Below are 18,502 nucleotides of genomic sequence, written 5' to 3' on the forward strand. Positions count from 1 at the left end.
GGGTTCGCACCCCTGTTATTCACACGCCAGTAATCCAGTCGACCGCCTCCGGGCACCGAGACGTAGGGTTGTTACTTCCTCCGCGAAGGGCCTGAACTCGTACATCTTGGTGTGCTTACAACTTTCCAATAGCTGAGATCTAGCCTCTCCATACATACCCCCCTACATCACTGTCAGAGTTAGAACCACGACACCGACCACCCACCGTAACCGGGAACTCCCCGATATTTTCCTTGCCCTCGCTTCTACCACGGTTTTTTCCGTCATGGACGGTCCAAAGAATGTCATGTAGCTGCGTCTCCGGCCCGCCCAGGACGAAAAGCCCATTTTCGGTCATGATTTTTTGTCATAGAAGTAGGACCCCACCACATCTATGATGATACCGGGTTTTGTCACAATTATTGTCATACAAGTGTCATAAGTATGACAGAAAAAAATTCGTTCGGCCCAAAATGTCATGGATGTGTCTTTTTTTGTAGTGCCGTCTTGGAGGAGGCCAACCACTTGCCTTGCGAGCCGGATTAGGACATGATTAGAGTACTTGGCGGTGAGGGGAAAGCTTGGAGCTTGGGTGCTGGAGCTTGAGGACGGATGGGCTAGGGGGAGACGGTGTGGGGTAAAAAGGTGGATCCCAATCTTCTTATGAAAGCAGTGAATATCAAGCGTCCCCCACGAGCTTTAAAACTCTCCTATTCCCCAGGGGTCGTGCAAACAGCACGGTTGGATTACCCAAACTCGTATTGATGAGAATCCCGTAATAAGGGGACACGATCTCTGCTTTTGACAAGACGTGTCAATGAAACCACGCCTCGAAACACAAAGCGGGAGGCTAAAAATGGTTCGAAATAATAATAATAATAATAATAATAATAATAATAATAAGGTCGGAACACAACACCTCGCCGAAAAAGCTGTTAGAAGATATGACCTATTTTTCTGTTTAAGCATTTTTGCCCTTGTGGTTCAGGGTTGTAACTATTGTACTGAGCCGGATATAGTCCTTTTGATCAACTACTTTGGAGTATTCGGAGGAGGAACCCTCCTTGCAATGCCGAAGATAATCTGCACGCCGGACACATCGTCATTGAAGTCTGGTTCAGGGGCTACTGAGGGAGTCCTGGATTAGAGGTCCCCGGGCGTCCGGGCTATGTGACATGGGCCGGACTGGTGGGACGTAAATATACAAGATGGGAAGCTTCCCCCCGTGTCCGGATGGGACTCTCCTTTGCGTGGATGGCAAGCTTGGCATTCGGATATGAAGATTCCTTTCTCTGTAAACCGACTCTGTATAACCCTAGTCCCTTCTAGTATCTATATAAACCGGAGGGTTAGTCCATGGAGGCAATCATAAACATACATGCTAGACATCTAGGGTTTAGCCACTACGATCTCGAGGTAGATCAACTCTTGTAACCCATGTACTCATCAAAGTCAATCAAGCAGGAAGTAGGGTATTACCTCCATCAAGAGGGCCCGAACCTGGGTAAACATCGTATCCCCTGCCTCCTATTACCTTCGATCCTCAGACGCACAGTTCAGGACCCCCTACCCGAGATCGGCCGATTTTGACACTGACAGCGGGTGAGGAGGAGAGCCATGGAAGGAGATGGGGACGGGGAAGAGTGAGGGAGGGGTGAGGGGTTGCGTGGCGCCCTTAGCCATCTCCAGGCAGTTAGTGGAAGCAGGAGGTGGCCCATGGAAAAGCAACCCCTTAGGACAACTGACCCACGGTTCTGGTGACTTAGGACACCCACGCACAAAAATAGACGGGCAGAAACACACACGGCGTCAGCGAACTGGAAAGGGGTTCGGTTTTACTATCCTAAAAATGTTTCCCATTTAACTTGTGTGAGTACTCTGCAGCCTATCGATGGAACCAATTAGGGCCAGGAGACTCCGTTCGCGCCACTTCTCCTTTCCCTTGCCAGCTATGCGGTAGCGCTCCTCTCCACCTTTCATACACATTACAAATGGTAGTGCTTGTGATAATCTATAATATATCTATTGTATTTAATAATATATATCGAGTTTGATTGTACATTTAAAGCTTTAATGTTCTCATATTTACTTACAAGATACATTCATGGAACAATGGCATGTGGTGTCCACTACTATAATTGCGAGGATTCGCACTACGTTTATCAGTACCCGCCTACCTGTAGCAACATAATGTATTCATATCTTTTTCACTTATCTCATGTGCATACCTCTCTAGAGCGTCTATTAATTTCATGCAGATATATTATAGAAAAATGCACCTATACAATTAATTTGTTTACGTAAATATGTAAGATATACGTGTGTGTTTGTATATATATATATTATCATTGCAAAAGATATAAAAAATATTAATATGCATGATTGAACATATCAATGAATCAATATTTTCTTAGGAGGATCCGGATATTTTGTACCACTACTAAATATTCATTAAGGACACCCTATGTGTACCTACACTACACACACATCAGATCTATATATATAGGGGGTTCCGCCTAGAACATTGTGCTCTTCATCCTCAAGCATCCCAAAATGGCCAAACTTAGTTTATTCCTACAAACAATTTATGTATTTATATTTCTTCTTGCACATCCGAACAGGGGTGTTCGACTATACCCTGTTGTTCAAGAGGTAAATGTTTGAATACAATATTATTTCATAGAACTTTACGTGCTTGTGAGGGTTGTTCTTGGTGGCGTGCCAAATTATATTTTCTCTAGTGAATTTTTTTTCTAATACTAACTTGTGTATTTTAAGAGAAATAATACAGATGTGTGGTGGAGTTAAATATAGGCTAGGGAATGATGGGAACATGGATCATAATGGGTCATATAGGTGCTACCATGATGTTGCTTCCCTTCCAAGCACAGTGAGAAACTGGCAAACAGTAGGAACCTCGTCTCGGAAGGAGGGACTCTAAGACAATCCCCATCCGATGTTACAAATATATCGCATTCTTTGGTTCCTATATTTCCCATCTTTCTTTCGGGGTTGGAGGTGAAGGAAGTGCGGGATGTGGTGCCCTATTGCCTTTTTTAGATCAAATGAGTTGTATTTAGTCTGAGTACACAGCTTCTTTGAAAATCCTAGGGGGTGTTAGCCCATGTTGAACAAATTTGATTAGACTGCTTGCACGGCTAGTAAGGTTTATGGTTACAAGTGTATTTTTATAGGGAGTGGGGGAGAAGGGAACTAGCAACTGCAAAATTACGTCAAGTACATAGTTACCCTTGGTAACCAGAACTTCTTATGATCTATTATCACATTATATGTGTTTCTCTTACCTATCTATATTAGTCAATTATTATTAACTTGCCTCCTTTAACCACTATCGCGTGCTCGTTTGCTAATAGCAATGGTAGTAGGATGGATGCAAAGAAAGAATATGAACTATTTGCAATTGATCTTTACCTATAGTATGTAGATCCATGTGGAAAGGGACTAGATGTGAAATGATTTGCGGTCATTGTTTATTGAAATGTGGTATTAGTTATGTTTCAGTCAACTAGTGTGTAGAGCATTCATTAGTTCATGACAACAGCTTCCTAATTCAATACTATTTCTGTCCAAGCACATGCCCCAATGTATTGCATTATGACACCATCAACATCAAATTTTCATGTTTGATGTACATCTTATATTTCACTTTGAAGGGTAATAATTCACTTCAACAAGATTTGGTATATGGTTTAGCCAAACAAAAGTTGCCAAGCCTGAAGTCAAATTCCCTCGAGGCAAAATTTTCTGGAGAAGGAAATAATTCATCTGGTGTACTATATGTGAGTTTATATTGACTTATTCTGTTGAAAGTAATTTCCAATTAGCCCTAGGTTACAGGTGTTTCATCTAAATGTATGTGTTGATTTACATTTCAAGATTTTACTTACTACTCATTGTAGTTCTTCATGTGTTTTGCAATACTTTTTGATTGATAAGTTTAGTGTAGTTGTAAACTGAAAAGCTTCGTAAATAACCTACATTTTACCTTTGATATAGATATGGTGGTGGCTTATGTAATATTTTTAGTTAATTTTGCATGTTTATGTACTTCCTTGCTAATCATAGGGAAAGTTGTGGTGGAGCTCAGGCTCCATGGCACACCTTATCTAGCCACACATTTTCTACATCGCTATCAATGCAATCAATTTTGTGTTTTTGTTTATCCCAAACAAATCAACATATGAACTTCAAACTTTGCTGGACAACAAAACGATCTAACTACAGTATAGGAAAAACTTTTATTTTTTTAAGCCATAAATTCTTATAAATTTTTTACTAAAAAAACTCATTTTTGATATTTATGCCAGACCAAAAAATCCGAAAGTTTTTTCACACATTGAAGTTCTAAAGTTTATTTGACTTGCAAAGTTTGAAGTACATATGTCGTTTCATTTGAGAGAAACAAAAAAGAGAAACTTTCAAGTAATAAGTTAGTTGGCTAACACAAATCTCAAAGCAATGTTGGAGGGGTGAGGATAACGGCTTCCATGGAGCTTGGCCTACAGACAACCACACTCCTAATCATATCACTAAGGGTGCATTATAGTAAATGGATTCTTAGTTTATAAGAATGTGAGTTTTGTTGTTTGTACAATATATAATATAAATGTTCCTAAGAAAATTTTGAAAAAGAAATGCAAACACACATGTCACTCCTTATGTTTTCAAAAACCATGTAATGATTCGAACACAAACAGTAGATAAGTAAGCTATCCATTAAATTCATTATCTTTAACACATTTTCTTATTCATTATAATCTAAGATCAACCGATAGTTCCATGATTGTTTCGTTGGGAACTTTTGTTTCTTTGTGTCAAAGGGCTGAACGGAACTATGGAAGTGTTGTTTCATAGCTATATATACATATTTCTAGATGATAAAGATGCATGTTTGCTCTGTTACTTTCTTATTTCTAGTCTTATCAATTTGGATGTGTTCACCATGCAGTATGCAACACACGACTCATCGGGAGGCCCTGATGCTAGCTACTATGGATTGCATGCCACCACTGATGTGTATGGACATGCGCTTAAACGTGGTCAATTAAGTCGCAGTGGAATTTGGGTTGGCCACAGTGGAGATGGTCGAAAATCAAGCTTTAATGCAATTAGTGTTGGATGGCATGTAAGAAAACTTATTTTTCACATGAGTTCCTAATTTGTTGGTGTTTATAACTGTTTTAGACCTCAACCGAGACTCCCTAAAAAGCTAGCTAAGTTTTTCTAGGGGACCTAACTATGTATTTGTTGTCAAACTATAAAGAACACAATTGCGATATATCTTCCATTTATGGGGTTGTTTCTGGTACACCCTTACTTTTTGTTACTTTTAATAGGTGATTTAACGTTTTTTCTAACTTTTATCTCTTCATTTTAGATTGCTCCAGAAAAATATGGTGACTCTCATCCTCATTTATTTACCTACTGGACGGTATGATATAGATGTTTTGAATTACTTTACTTTCCAAGAAATGATCTGCCTATGATAGTAAGCTTACATACATATGTGCACATGAATGATTATCCATGTAACAGAGGGATGGATATCAGAGTACTGGGTGCTACAACATGGATTGTCCAGGTTTCATAGCAGCGAGCAGCGCTACTGTTACTCCAGGAACTCGCATAAACCCATCTTCAAAGGTCACGCTTCGAGTGTTGAAGGTAAGATTTATGTTAGAACATGTTTCTCAGTTATGCTATATATGTGGCTATATTTTTTAATTCTTAAGCCTTACATGAAGGGTAATCACTAAATACCCAGCAAAAAATGAACGATGATTAAATTTCTTTCTATAAACCTTGTAACATAATGTTCTAGGTGTATTGTTGTTTTTTTATGAAGGAATGTTCTACTTGTTGTTTGTAGTAAAAGCTAGACTTAGACAAAGGATATCAGATTTTCTTATATTTGACATGAAAATTTTGAAGAGCACCATCACTAGAGAAAACTTTATAGTGAAAGCATCAGCCGCTACATCCCCATGGTTGCGTCCTCACAAAACGATTCTAATTTGATCACGGACTCAAAGTAGCTTACTCCACGCAATGTTGGCGTGTTTTTTTAGAATCCAAGACCATGTGTTAAAGTTGTCGAACCATTCTAATGTTTTGCGCTATAACCCATTCAAAATTAGCATGTCAGTCTCTTACTCTTGCTTAACGTTTCCGATCTCTCAAAAGAACGACTTCCCAAGTTTCTGCTCTAAAAAAGCAACTTCCCATCTTAAGCAGGAAGTAGCTATGAGCGGTTGCTTGCCATCACTAGATCACACTAATTCTCAATTGATTTCCCTTCAAAAGATAGGTTCTAATTTGGATCGGGGTTATAAAATGGATCTAACACCCTGATCAACCAACTAATTAATAGTACCCGACCTATATTGGTCAAAAATAATGGTTGATGAAATAAATTGTTTTTTGTTTTATTTTATGAGGCATGGACCGAAAAACTCCTCAATTTTGATATATCATACTTAGACTATGAATAATGATATATGATAGGATGACCAAAGTGGGCACTGGTGGGTGTACTATGGCTTCAACGGCGTCCCAACGGCTGTGGGCTACTACCCAAAGTCATTGTTCACATACATGGCAAAAAAGGCAAACCAGTTCTCGTTTGGTGGCTTCGTGTTCGCAGAAAGGGCGCTTCCAACTCCTCCATTGGGCAGTGGCGTCCTTCCTGGTGGCAAGGGACGTGCGGCATCGTTTACTGACTTGCGCCTCATTGAACGGGATGGAAGGAGCAGCCCCATCATGAAGGACTTGCCTAGTGTTATATCCAACAATAAATGTTATTCTATCACTCCTATTGTTAATTCCGGGTGCTTCTTTGGCGGGCCAGGAGGTTGCGTGTAATACTAAGGTGTACTTTGAACGTGGTGGTGTAATAATGTTTCCCTTGAGTTTGTCTTCCCAAACTCATACTGGCCTAATAAGACACTATGTGTTACTGTATTATGCACATTAGCAATGAATTTACTCTTTCTATAAATTTTGAGTATACACCGAGAGACAAGTTTATCATGGAAACCACAAATGCACTAGAAATTGACAAAACTCCAAAGGCATCTATCACGCACACTAGGAATTATAACATTGAACAAATTGAGTGCAAATTGCTCGTGTCACCGATTTGACATGAAGATTTTGCGACGATGATTGGGAAGCCACATGTCGCACCACGAAGGATGTATACAATATCATGGGTTGTTATCGAGAGGGAGGACCAAGGGTCGTAGTGTTTATGTCACGCGTATTCTTAGTCGTTGTTTAGCCTCTGATCTTTGCGATCATGTTGAGGCGTTGTCCCGTCCTCTGACCATTAGATACTTGAAAGGTGCTTATACGCCAGGAGGACGAAGCTGGCGGGTGGTAAATCATGACGCGACTTGTGTGCCGATTGACGAAGAACCCCATGAGTCCACCTGTAAGCGTGTATAATGTTGGGAAACATAGTAGAAAACAAAAAAACGCCCTACGATCACCCAGGAACACTATGAAGATGCGATAAATGGTTTGGATCAGATCATTACCGACTCCGAGTTGCAGCAAAAGAAGATGAGTCGGTGTAGATCGTACTTGGAGTCCCTCGAACTATAGATGAACGATCCCACAAACGGCACATGAACAGTCCCTCGAACGGGAGACGGAAAGCATGGCCTCTCTACAAGTTGTAAGCTTACGGTCTTAACGATCCGGCGGCGCTTCACCGTCCAAAACTAACCGTTGCCGAAGAATTAAAGAGGGAAGATTAGAACCACACTAGACTTCTAATTATTAGGATTAGAGGATCTAGATATAGCTCTAATTGATCAACTAGGACCAAGTAGAACTAGAACTAGGACTAGAAAACTAGAGGAGGCTTCAAAACTTGTGTGTTAAAGGTGCCCAAAACCTTTAGTATATATAGGTTGGAGAGGGAAGAGTGGGCGCCACACAAAGGGGGGAAAGTCTCCCTCCCTTGGCCGGCCAAGAGGAGGGGACTTCCCTCCAATTCGGCCTCCCCCTTCCTTCCAAAGGGGGAAAGGGGCGCCACCTCTATTTGGGCCCAAATAGCTCTCCACCACTTGACCTTTTAAGGCCTGTTGATATTAAATTAAGTATAAAAGCCTCCAAGCTATTATTAAAGCCTTTTAATATTAATCTAACATCACCAAAAAAATCACCTATATATAATTTATCGGTAATACCCGGTATTGCCCGATAAACCCCGAAACCCTTTCGGTCCCCCCAAACGCTTCCGGTTCTCTCGAAACTATTTTCAATATTAGTGAAATTACTTTGTAGCATGGTAATCCTGAACATGTGGACAACTTCCCTTTTTTTCTTAGCCTGCCAATTCTCTACCGCTGCATGGAAAATCTTTGGAACACATGGAAATTCTATCTGCTCAAGCTAGCATGGCCAAATTCTTGAAATGCATGGCAATTTTCTCTACTATAGCATGACAATTATTTTCCTTAGCATGAAAATTGTCTCTATTATAGCATGGCAATTCCTGAAAGTTTCTTGAAAGTTGCTTTTTGAGGGAAAGCTCTCTTATGACGGCATTCGCTCGAATGAGCCTCCTAAGAGAATTCCGTTCATTGCCAGGGTCCTCCTGTAGGAAAAGTTCATACAAAAAGCACCCACACACTCAACACATACGTGCCTATGTTCTGTCTTTCTCGCCCCTGTCTCACATAGGTTGTCCTCACTCAACTCCATTTCTTCTCCTCCCTTCGTGTGTTGTTTTTCTCTCTAAAAGCATCTACAGCTGGATACACCAAATCCGGCCCCTCGAACGCATGCGGATGTGACCGAACATGTCTACAGACAGTGATCAGGCACACCTCATTTTGCTGAGTCACAATCGTGTCCCTCATATCCAAACCACCAAATTCATGCAACACATACAACGCTACATAGATGAACACAAAGAACACACTTAACTTAATAATAACGAACGTACTAAATTCATCCGATACAAAAGGATAGTTCATCGCCAGAAAAAAGGAATTGTCGTTGCCGCCCTGGTTCGGCCGCAACCGCCTCAACACTGCGAAGGGTGATCTCCTTCACATCGTCCGGCTCCGTGTCACGCAGCAGGCTAGCCCACTCGTAAAGGATAGTCCATTACTAATTGCCAATTCTGAAACAAGTAAATATGGAAACAATTATAATGCATATCATAAATGGATGTCATTAAGCACGCCATGCATGGTAACATATATCTTTAGAAGGAAAAATATTACACATTAGATATATTACAAATTAGGTATATATGAATTCATCTGTTTAGTATGTACCCGTTAAATTTTTATACATATATACCCAGAAAATTTAGTATGTATATATGATTTCATCTGTTTAGTATGTACCCGTTAAATTTTAATACACATATACCCAGAATATTTAGTACGTACATATTAGATTTTTATCTATGTATATACCCAGAATATTTAGTGTGTATCAATCAGATTAGATATGTACGGATTCATTTATTTATTACACACTCAATGATTTTTTAGTACGTATATACCAAGAACATTTAGTATGTAACACATTAGATTTTTTTTATGTATATACCCAGAATATTTAATACATAACCATTAGATTAGGTACGTCTGGATTCACTTACTTAGTATGTATTGATTAGATTTTTGTGTGTGTATACACCCTAGAGTACTCAATATATTTTTCTTGTATATGCATACTCATCGTATTTACATACCTTGTCATTAAATTTATGAGTATATACCTCGATACAATAAATACATAGAATCATGTGCGGGTATATGTAACAAACATTCCTTAAACTAAAAATAATCGTCAGTGGATATATGTATGTTGGAAAAAATCATGTGTGGGTATCAGCATGCATCATATATTCCTACAACTAAAACAATTAATTATGATCGCATTTTATATTATTTGGACACCTTAATTTGTATAGAAATATTAGCCATTAAAAAGTCTGACCCGGTCTATTTTTTAAAATACTAGATACCTTGAAAGGTAAAACTTTAGAAAAATGCATAAAAACATCCTTAATATACATAGGAACCATAGGAACGACGTACTATTTGTCATATCTGATACCTTAAGAAATAAGATTATATATGCATACCCTTTTTGTTTGGAAATGAATCATACCAGGAAATCGGTAGTATATTTTTTTTGGAAAGCAATTATTGTCCATTTATACTCGTAGTGCATGCAAACAAAATTTGGAAAGCCATGCACTACAAATATGACTTGCTATATTGGGACTTAGGTGCCCAGACACCTAGGTGCCCCACATAATTTACCTATATATATATATAGAGAGAGAGAGAGAGAAGAGTGAACTAATTGACTTCAGTCTAGGGTTCGTCCGGAGGGGGCAATTTGTGGGGTCGGGATGGGCCAGGCTGGGCCCGACCAATGTGACGAACACGTCGAGGCACGTCCAGGCCTTTCCATACCCACCTTAGACTTAGTCTGGATATTAGAAGTGCCGGTCAACTTAAACTTATAGAATCGATGTGAGAAGCCCGCGGTTTAGCGATGGGGCATTGACCGGACGTACGCCCGAGCAATTTGGGCACCCGGTCGTAGATGCCCTGAGATCTCGGACACTTGAGAGGCCACTCCCAGCCTACTTGGCTGTAGATGTCCTGAGCAGCCGCCGGGCTATCATTGCCAGTATACAGTGCATAGAACTCAGATTTTTAGCATAAAAATCGAGAGATATTTGTTGCCATGGATTGGAAGGTGAAAGGAATGGGTGATGGCTACTGCCATTACTACCACATCCGCCACCTATTTCTTCTTGCTTTGCTTGCACGCCTGCAACACCAATTCCTTTAGCTTCCACTTTCGTCTTTCGACCCCTATGACGTCTGCCACTCCAAGAGGATGGTGAAGAACTGAAGATTCATGCCTCTTAAGAGCAGACAGGAAGAAGGTTCTGCCTCACCAAGGTAAGCTCTCCTTCAATTCTTCATGTTCTTTTCCCCGTTAGGGATGATTTCTGGGCCCTTATTCAGAGCGATGCTTGCAGAAGCGAGGTTGTGGTGTTGCTGGATGCGATGGTGCCGTGGAGGATGGAGGCGCGGCTGGCGGCCACGGTGCGGGCGGCGCTCCTCGGCTGGCTCTTCTTCTGCCTCACCGTCGCCAGCGACGTCGCACGCCAACTCAGGAGCAGCGATCTCTCAGTCTAAGGCCGGCCGCGTTCGACATCGCCGGCGGCAAAGAACAGACTCTGCGTCTACGAAGTGCCACTCCAGTGCACAGGAAGAAGATTGATTTACAGCAGGGTAACCAGATGTGATTTTGCAACGAACCCGCAGTTAGGTGCAGGTGCTCGTCTTTAGAAGACGGTTGTCCTTGAGACTCATTGAGCAGATGATCCCTGTAAATTTTCAACTAAAGCGTGTTGTTCCTTGGCTCATTTTGGGGGGTCAGCATGGTTAATTTCCAGCTAGCATCACTGACTACGACCTGAAATGCCTTTTTTTGGTGAAATTACCACCGGAAATACTAAATCATTACACCTTAACGGTTTTGTCATTAGTTATTAACATTAAAACCCATTAGGGGGTCCAGCTCCACTTTTAATCTGAAATGTGGGTCCCATGATGAGATGGCCTAGCAAATAATTATTGCCGTCGGTCTCATGTGGGGCAAAACGCCCTCTAAATCACCTCACATGCTCTCAGGAGTCAGGAGCCGGATTATTTTAATGTTTTTTTGTAATGTTTGAGGATAGTAGATTCACAATATCAGATATTTAGTTTGTATCGTTTTGACTTCGGCATATCGGATGGTATATCATACGATATTTAGTTATATCGAAGAGAACAAATTTGAAGTTCTTTTCATTAATCTTCTTCAAACGTGTCTTTTTAGTACAAAAAATGCATGATGTCAATGTTTCAGCATAACAAATTTAGTTCTCACTGTATTGACTTGTTAATCGAAAAACTATTTGAAAAAGATTCACAAAATCCTTATTAAAATCAATACATTATATATGTGTTCTTACAAACCGTTATGCATAACTTTGATAATATTCTGAAGTTGTAAATACAAAATCTTGTTTATTTTTCACTTATTTCCGAGAAAGAATTGTTGTCATCTATGATCGGTCTTCTAAATATAAACGATATATACCCCTCCGATAACGGCTATATTGGTCGATATTTCTGTCTATATCATATGGTATGTATGAAAATGGTACAAAATGATATGCTATATCTATATCATTAGGCCCCCTAAACTGATATATCGGTCGTATCGGACGAGATTTAGAAGCTTGGAGGATAGTCGGTTTCAAATATGAAGGATACATAGTTTGACACCTAAAAATCAGCAGGTGATGCACCATAAGTTCTACTACACTACTCCCTCCGTTCGGAATTACTTGTCGCAGAAATGAATGTACCTAAATGTATTTTAGTTCTAGATACATCCATTTTCGAGACAAGTAATTCCGAACGGAGAGAGTAAATATTTAGTCCCTTTCGCTTCTAGAAACATTTAATAACAAAGACTTTCTTTTGCGGAATAAAAGTAAACCATAGCCAAAGATGATAATTGACTCGATCATCAATACAATAATCCAATGAAGTAGATAGACCTCACCAAGAAGAATTTTGATTATTTATTTCTTGGTTGTCCTCTCCACTTCGAGATAAACATAGATAAAACATAAAAAATCTGAACTCAATAAATGTCTAAATCCAGAGGCAAAAAAATCATTTGGAACGGCTCGATTTGAAGCGATCCCCAACATGTATCCCACTGAAGTGAGGGAGACGATTCTGCTAGACCCGCTTTTTCAACCAAAATCGCCAGACATTCCTACGTTATGTCTCATCTCCTCTCTTGGTGTGTTTCTACCATCTCTTGTAGAGATAAGATCCCGTCCCCTGTGGATATGCATCTCGGACACTTGCGAGTCCACTCCCGGAATTTCTTTGGCAGCGTACACTGTACAGCGCCTAGAGCTTTGATATTTTAGCATGGAATAAGAAACAAGAGATATTCGTTGCCATGGATTGGACGGTGAAAGGGATGGGCGATGGCTACCATCGGCATCATCACCGGCCACCTGTTTCTTCTCTGTTGCTTTACTTGCACGGTTGCAACACCAATTCCTTCAGCTTTCACTTTCGGCCCTTATGACGCTCTCCTACTCCAAGCAAGAGGTCGGTCCAGATTCGTGCCCGTTAAAGCAGACAGGAAGGAAGAAGGCTCCGCCTCATCAAGGTAAGCTCTACTCTCTTTAACTCTTCATCCTCTTTTCCCCGTCTGGATTTCTGCTTCTTCAACTCTTCATCCTCTACTCTCCATAGGTCTTTATTCAGTGAGGCAGTGCCTCTGAGTTGGACGCCATGGTGCCGTGGAGGCTGGAGGCGCGACTGGCAGAGACGGTGAGGGCAGCGCTCCTCGGCTGGCTCTTCTTCTGCATCACCGTCGCCAGCAATGTCGCACATGCGCTCAGAAGCAGCGATCTCTCCATCTAAGGCCGGCCACGTTCAACATCGCCGGCTGCCTTTTCAACTCTGCGCCTGCAAAGTGGCAGTTCATTGGACACGCAGGAAGAAAATTGATTTACAGCAGTGTAACCAGACAGTGAGTTCATCCATGAGAGAATGAGTTCAATGTAAAGGTGAAATATTCATATAGATTAGATGTAAAATCTTGTATCAAACAGAGAAATACTGGCTATTGCTCAAAGTGGCCTGACTTTCAAACAAAGGTAGCATAGATAGCGCTGGTGCAACTTAGTAATTAACAATATAGCTGGTGCATCGGAAGAACTACAGACAAAATTCCGATAAATAGCTTTCACGAGGTGGCGCTGTATGTACGGATTCTACTGGTCATCAGGCAGGAGGTTCCGACTTATCTGCACTCGAGTGCTATCACCGCCTTGATGATTTCTTGAAAGACCTCGATTTCTGTCGGTGACCTCTTGGGGCCTCCTCTTCTTCATCATCGTCGTCCTCCGCCGCCTTCCTTCTCTTCTTGTGACCACCGTCCTCCCTCAGTTTCTGCCGAATAATAACAAAATGGTGACTTTAGTATCACTGCAGCAGTCATAGCATTTATGGAAGACAATTATGGACACTTCAAAATTGATTGCTCCGCCAAGCACATACCGTCAGTGCAATCCTCTTTGAATCTGATATATGCTCACGAAGTATCAGGATTTCATCCATATCTACCTTCCGGTCAGGAATTTCCCTTCCTGCAAAAATAGGGGACGGCTTCAGAAAGAAATCTCCAGCTATGTGTGCGATGACACAAGCAACGAGGAAAACTATTACCAAGGAGCTGCTCAATCAGCTTAAACCACTCAGCCTCGTACTGATTCACAAAAGAGACGGCATATCCCGATTGCCCTGCACGCGCAGTCCTACCAACCCGATGGACATAATCCTGCATTTGATGCAGCATAAGATCTAAGATCAGTGACAAAATATAAATGCACGATCTTCTCAATAAAAAAAGCAATATACGATGATCGGCAACAGGTACTGAAGTAAACAGGGTAGAAAACCTTTGAATTCATTGGAATATCATAATTCATAACCACATCAACTCCTTGAATGTCAAGACCACGACTCGCCACGTCGGTGCAGATAAGGATGTTGAAATCTTTTGCTTTGAACTTGTTTAAAGCACCTAGTCTTTTGTCCTGATAAAGAGAAGAATTTAAAAAATTATTTGCCTTGGGAAGTATTATTTATGTTAAGAAAACTAACATGTCCATAATGGAGCTCACTTATACGGCCTCAAAAGGGTGCATAACTGAATGGGGAAATCAAGTACTTTTGTCTGTCTGATAGAAGAGTTACAGAAGTAAACCTGACTCATCTGGCCACTGATAGAGAGAGCTTTAAAACCAAGATTCCTTAAAGTGAGAGCAAGGAGTCTTGTTGACTCGCAGGTCCGCACGAAGATCATGATCATGCTGCCTGGCAACTCATTCAGAACATGAACAAGATAACAATCCTGAAATCGGAAATGGCGAAAGAAGAATAAAGGGAAATCAGTAATCGAGCCACTGTTACTAAATAGAGAAATATAATCTCAAAGCAGAACATGTATGTGAATTAAACTAATCTCCTGAAGTCCAAGGGTATAAGCATGGGCATTCTTTATCAGGATTGTTTATTAAATGTAGAGGAGAATCTTAGTCCCAAGGATTTCATCAACACAGGCTTTAATCAGTACTGCTAATATCAAATGTATAGAAGTCCAAATTCTCTGTTCAAAAAAAGTCAAACTAACAAGATAATGCAGGCCTGCATTTTATCACACAAGTTACATGGGCACAGAACTACAGGTCCTGATATTGAGGTATAGAAACGGATTTCGGCACTTCCTAAAATTACATTATTATAGTAAGAAGTTCAAGAATTAACCTTGTAATCTGCAGGAACGAAATACCACTCTTGTTTAAGTGTGTCGACTGTAGAATATTTGGAGGATACTTCCACCTGGTCCCAAAAAAAGTTCCTCTTACATTAGTAAGAGCAAGAAGGCGGCCCAAAAGGTCCTGTTCTGTTGACGCTTTGCTGCTTATTGAATGCCTAAAATAGATGCTTTACCTTAACAGGGTTTCGGAGACAAGCACGTTGCAGTTTGCTTACCTGCAAAGAAAACTCATAAGCTATTCTGCATTCAGGCTAACAAAAATGTATGTGTAGCAAAGCCGTGAAGCACCAATTAGAAAATTAAGGCTATTCGTGACTAGAAGCATCATTGTTGCAGCTTGGAAGAGCATATTGAAGTAGTACTCCTAGAAATACAAAATGATGCACAGTTCACCATAATAATTGCGATTATATGACAAACTGTCAATCTGTGCACTATTTCTCAAGACTTTATAGTGCAATCACCAAACAAAGTGGTAAACAAGGCCACATCAATCTGACAAACACAACAATGGCAAATTGTTGATGTTTTAGTCCTTTTGGCTCACTGAATGAAACCGTAACAAAATCGCCTGAATACCCACCAACCTTTTTGGTCATTGTGGCTGAAAAAAGGTAAGTTCTCCTTTCTTTAGGAATGACCTTCAGAATATCATCAAGTGATTCCTTGAACTCCAAATTAAGTAATTTATCAGCTTCATCAAGTACCTAGAAACCAAGAAGATTGAGCACATGTCAAAACAAAAGCATCTCAGTTTAAACAAGCTGGTATAATTGGTCCAAATTGTGGAGGTATGAACTAGTTATGTAAAGAAATAGTTGACAATGAAGGCTCCAGACAGTATAATCAACATATATTTATGATAAGTAACTATAGCACATTTGCAATTGCAACTAAGAAACTACTACACCAACCAGTCAAGCAATGGTAAACAACTACTGATTCATTTAAGTATTTCTAGTTCACAACACACAAGCTAGGGTGGTTCAGCTTGACAAAACAAGCTTTAAGTAATTAAAATGAAAAGATATCTTATTATATTAGATGGTTAGCTTAACACTTCAGGGGAACACCGCCTGGAAAATGTAAGTTTCCACTTTAACAGGTGAGGTAGGATTTGTGAGAAGCCACTTCTCTATATTTCACATTACTCCTTTCTTTAATGCAGGTTCTATCTGTAACAACCAATCATTTTCCTGACATCCAACAATCAGAATGGTCTAGTCATAAATGAAAAAGCAGGATGATGTATAAATTAAAAGAAGAGTAAGTGCAAAGAATGCGTACCAGGTATTTCACTTTAGTTAGGCTAAAACCTTTTGTATCTTTCAAATGGTCCAAAAGACGGCCAGGAGTTCCAACCTGCATTTTAGAGGAGATGATAAATAAAACAAACTAAGTCCTGATAAAGACAGTTTTCAAATATCATGGAAGAGAACAAAAGTGTTTTTTCTCTGCTACTTGCAACTGGTGTATGCAATGGAAGGTCTTGGCCTTATCTTGTATACCTAAGTCCCATGTCTTTTAGACTCTAGAAGCTACTTATATATGCTAAATTCAGTGAAATGGAGAGTCTTGGGTCTTACTACCTCTGTATCAAAATATACAGAGTATAAGGATGCGCTTGTCATCACAGTGGCTTTCCAAATTAAAAGTGCTTATATTACTCCCTCTATTTCAAAATATAGTGCATATAGATATCTGTTAATATTTTTTTCCTGAAAACTTGATAAAACTTTGATGGGGCAAAATCTATAATTCTAAATGCACTTTGTTTGGAATAGAGTATATTAACTTCAGGTATATTATCGATCAATAAATCCCTCAAGAGCCTTCACAAACAGAATTACTAGAAATGGAAGTTAAAGGGGCACTAAAAGGCTTGATAAGCTGGCTAATTGGAGAACCGGAGAAGCCACATGTTGGCCAAAAGGGTATTTTTTAAGTCCAAAGAATTAATATATGCTAATACTGATGCTCGAGCTTTTCCACTTTGGGATTTAAATGAGCCTTGTTGATGGTCAAGTCTGGATTTTAATCACATGCCTCACTTACAATTTCAAAGCACAAAGGATCCATAACCTATATTGCCTTAGGTTAGGATTGGATAGAGGATACTCACCACAATATGTGGACGTTTTGCAATGGATAACACTTGCTGCATCCGGTCAACTCCTCCAACAAGCTGGAAAAGGGAAAATATCTCAATTGAAAATGATTCACTTAACTCAATAGTCACATAACTGATGACGAATACTTGATTTGAATAGGTTGTAGCATGGTCACCAAGAGACATCTTAATGCAATAGAAGATAGAAATTCATCAAATTATACTGAGCAGAAGTAATCAGAGAAGAAAGGTCATCAACAAACATTGAAATTGTCGGTATGGGCTCCTATAACAACCAACTTAATCAATTTAGTTATGATCTTTAGAACTTTAGATATAACCATGTTCCGCTATGCTTTGGCTTCACCACATTGAAATAGGCTACATATACTAAAAATTCTAACAGCGCCACCGATATTACTCCTCTTCGTGTTATGCCCGCAAGCCAACCAAAGGGAGTAGCCAACAATTCACAACCAGCAATTACAACTAGGTAATCAGAACTATGATGCGCGCAAGGACACAATGCATGTTGCAGTATGAACATCCAGTCGGTTGTTGAAAACAACCATATCAGAACTAAATAAACAGTCAATTGTATCAGCACCACTTACCACTGAGCAAACCAAGCCGATCGCCGACCCTAACGCCTCGAACTGCTCCGCGATCTGAATAGCCAGCTCTCTGAACCACCACAACCGCGCGGTAAGCTTCCACACAAGCTACCGAGAAGGAAACGTATCTCAGCAAGGAGAGGGGGAAAATGGTGACCTCGTGGGCGACATGATGCAGGCGAAGAAGGGCTGGCGGTGCTCGAGCAGCGCCTGGATGATGGGCAGCGCGAACGCGCCCGTCTTCCCGGACCCCGTCTGCCCCAGCCCAATCACGTCCCTCCCTGCACGCAGGACCGAGCTCAGGATCAACGACCTGGGACCGTCATAAACTGCACAAATAATGGCCGGCGGCGGGGGTGGG

The 18,502-nt window shown here is 40.4% G+C and overlaps 2 protein-coding genes across 2 annotated transcripts; one reads left to right on the forward strand and one right to left on the reverse strand.

Moving 5' to 3' along the window:
* Positions 1-2,522: 2,522 nt before the first annotated feature.
* On the forward strand, positions 2,523-6,969 carry LOC125531246. Its single transcript, XM_048695656.1, has 6 exons — positions 2,523-2,631; positions 3,654-3,779; positions 4,949-5,125; positions 5,378-5,431; positions 5,536-5,664; positions 6,505-6,969. The coding sequence occupies exons 1-6, from the start codon at positions 2,533-2,535 to the stop codon at positions 6,859-6,861; spliced, it is 942 nt and encodes a 313-aa protein (XP_048551613.1). The 5' UTR covers positions 2,523-2,532; the 3' UTR covers positions 6,862-6,969.
* A 6,668-nt stretch (positions 6,970-13,637) lies between these two features.
* On the reverse strand, positions 13,638-18,498 carry LOC125531245 (DEAD-box ATP-dependent RNA helicase 10-like; the record flags this gene model as incomplete). The annotated part of the gene is made up of 12 exons (XM_048695655.1): positions 13,638-14,027; positions 14,136-14,224; positions 14,304-14,415; positions 14,537-14,674; positions 14,845-14,991; positions 15,405-15,479; positions 15,591-15,632; positions 16,005-16,124; positions 16,705-16,779; positions 17,540-17,602; positions 18,142-18,211; positions 18,299-18,498. Coding segments are annotated over 12 exons (1,260 nt in total), but the record flags the coding sequence as incomplete, so codon positions are not given.
* Positions 18,499-18,502: the final 4 nt, after the last annotated feature.

This window comes from Triticum urartu, unplaced genomic scaffold (genome assembly GCF_003073215.2).
Source record: "Triticum urartu cultivar G1812 unplaced genomic scaffold, Tu2.1 TuUngrouped_contig_6907, whole genome shotgun sequence".
NCBI lineage: Eukaryota > Viridiplantae > Streptophyta > Magnoliopsida > Poales > Poaceae > Triticum > Triticum urartu.

What these genes read in the sequence shown, in the direction of transcription:
- LOC125531246 (XM_048695656.1), top strand. Translation starts at nt 2,533, where the DNA reads ATGGCCAAACTTAGTTTATTCCTACAAACAATTTATGTATTTATATTT. An exon ending in ATTCATCTGGTGTACTATAT is followed by an intron (nt 3,780 to 4,948) that starts GTGAGTTTATAT and finishes TTCACCATGCAG; the next exon opens with TATGCAACACACGACTCATC. An exon ending in TCACGCTTCGAGTGTTGAAG is followed by an intron (nt 5,665 to 6,504) that starts GTAAGATTTATG and finishes GATATATGATAG; the next exon opens with GATGACCAAAGTGGGCACTG.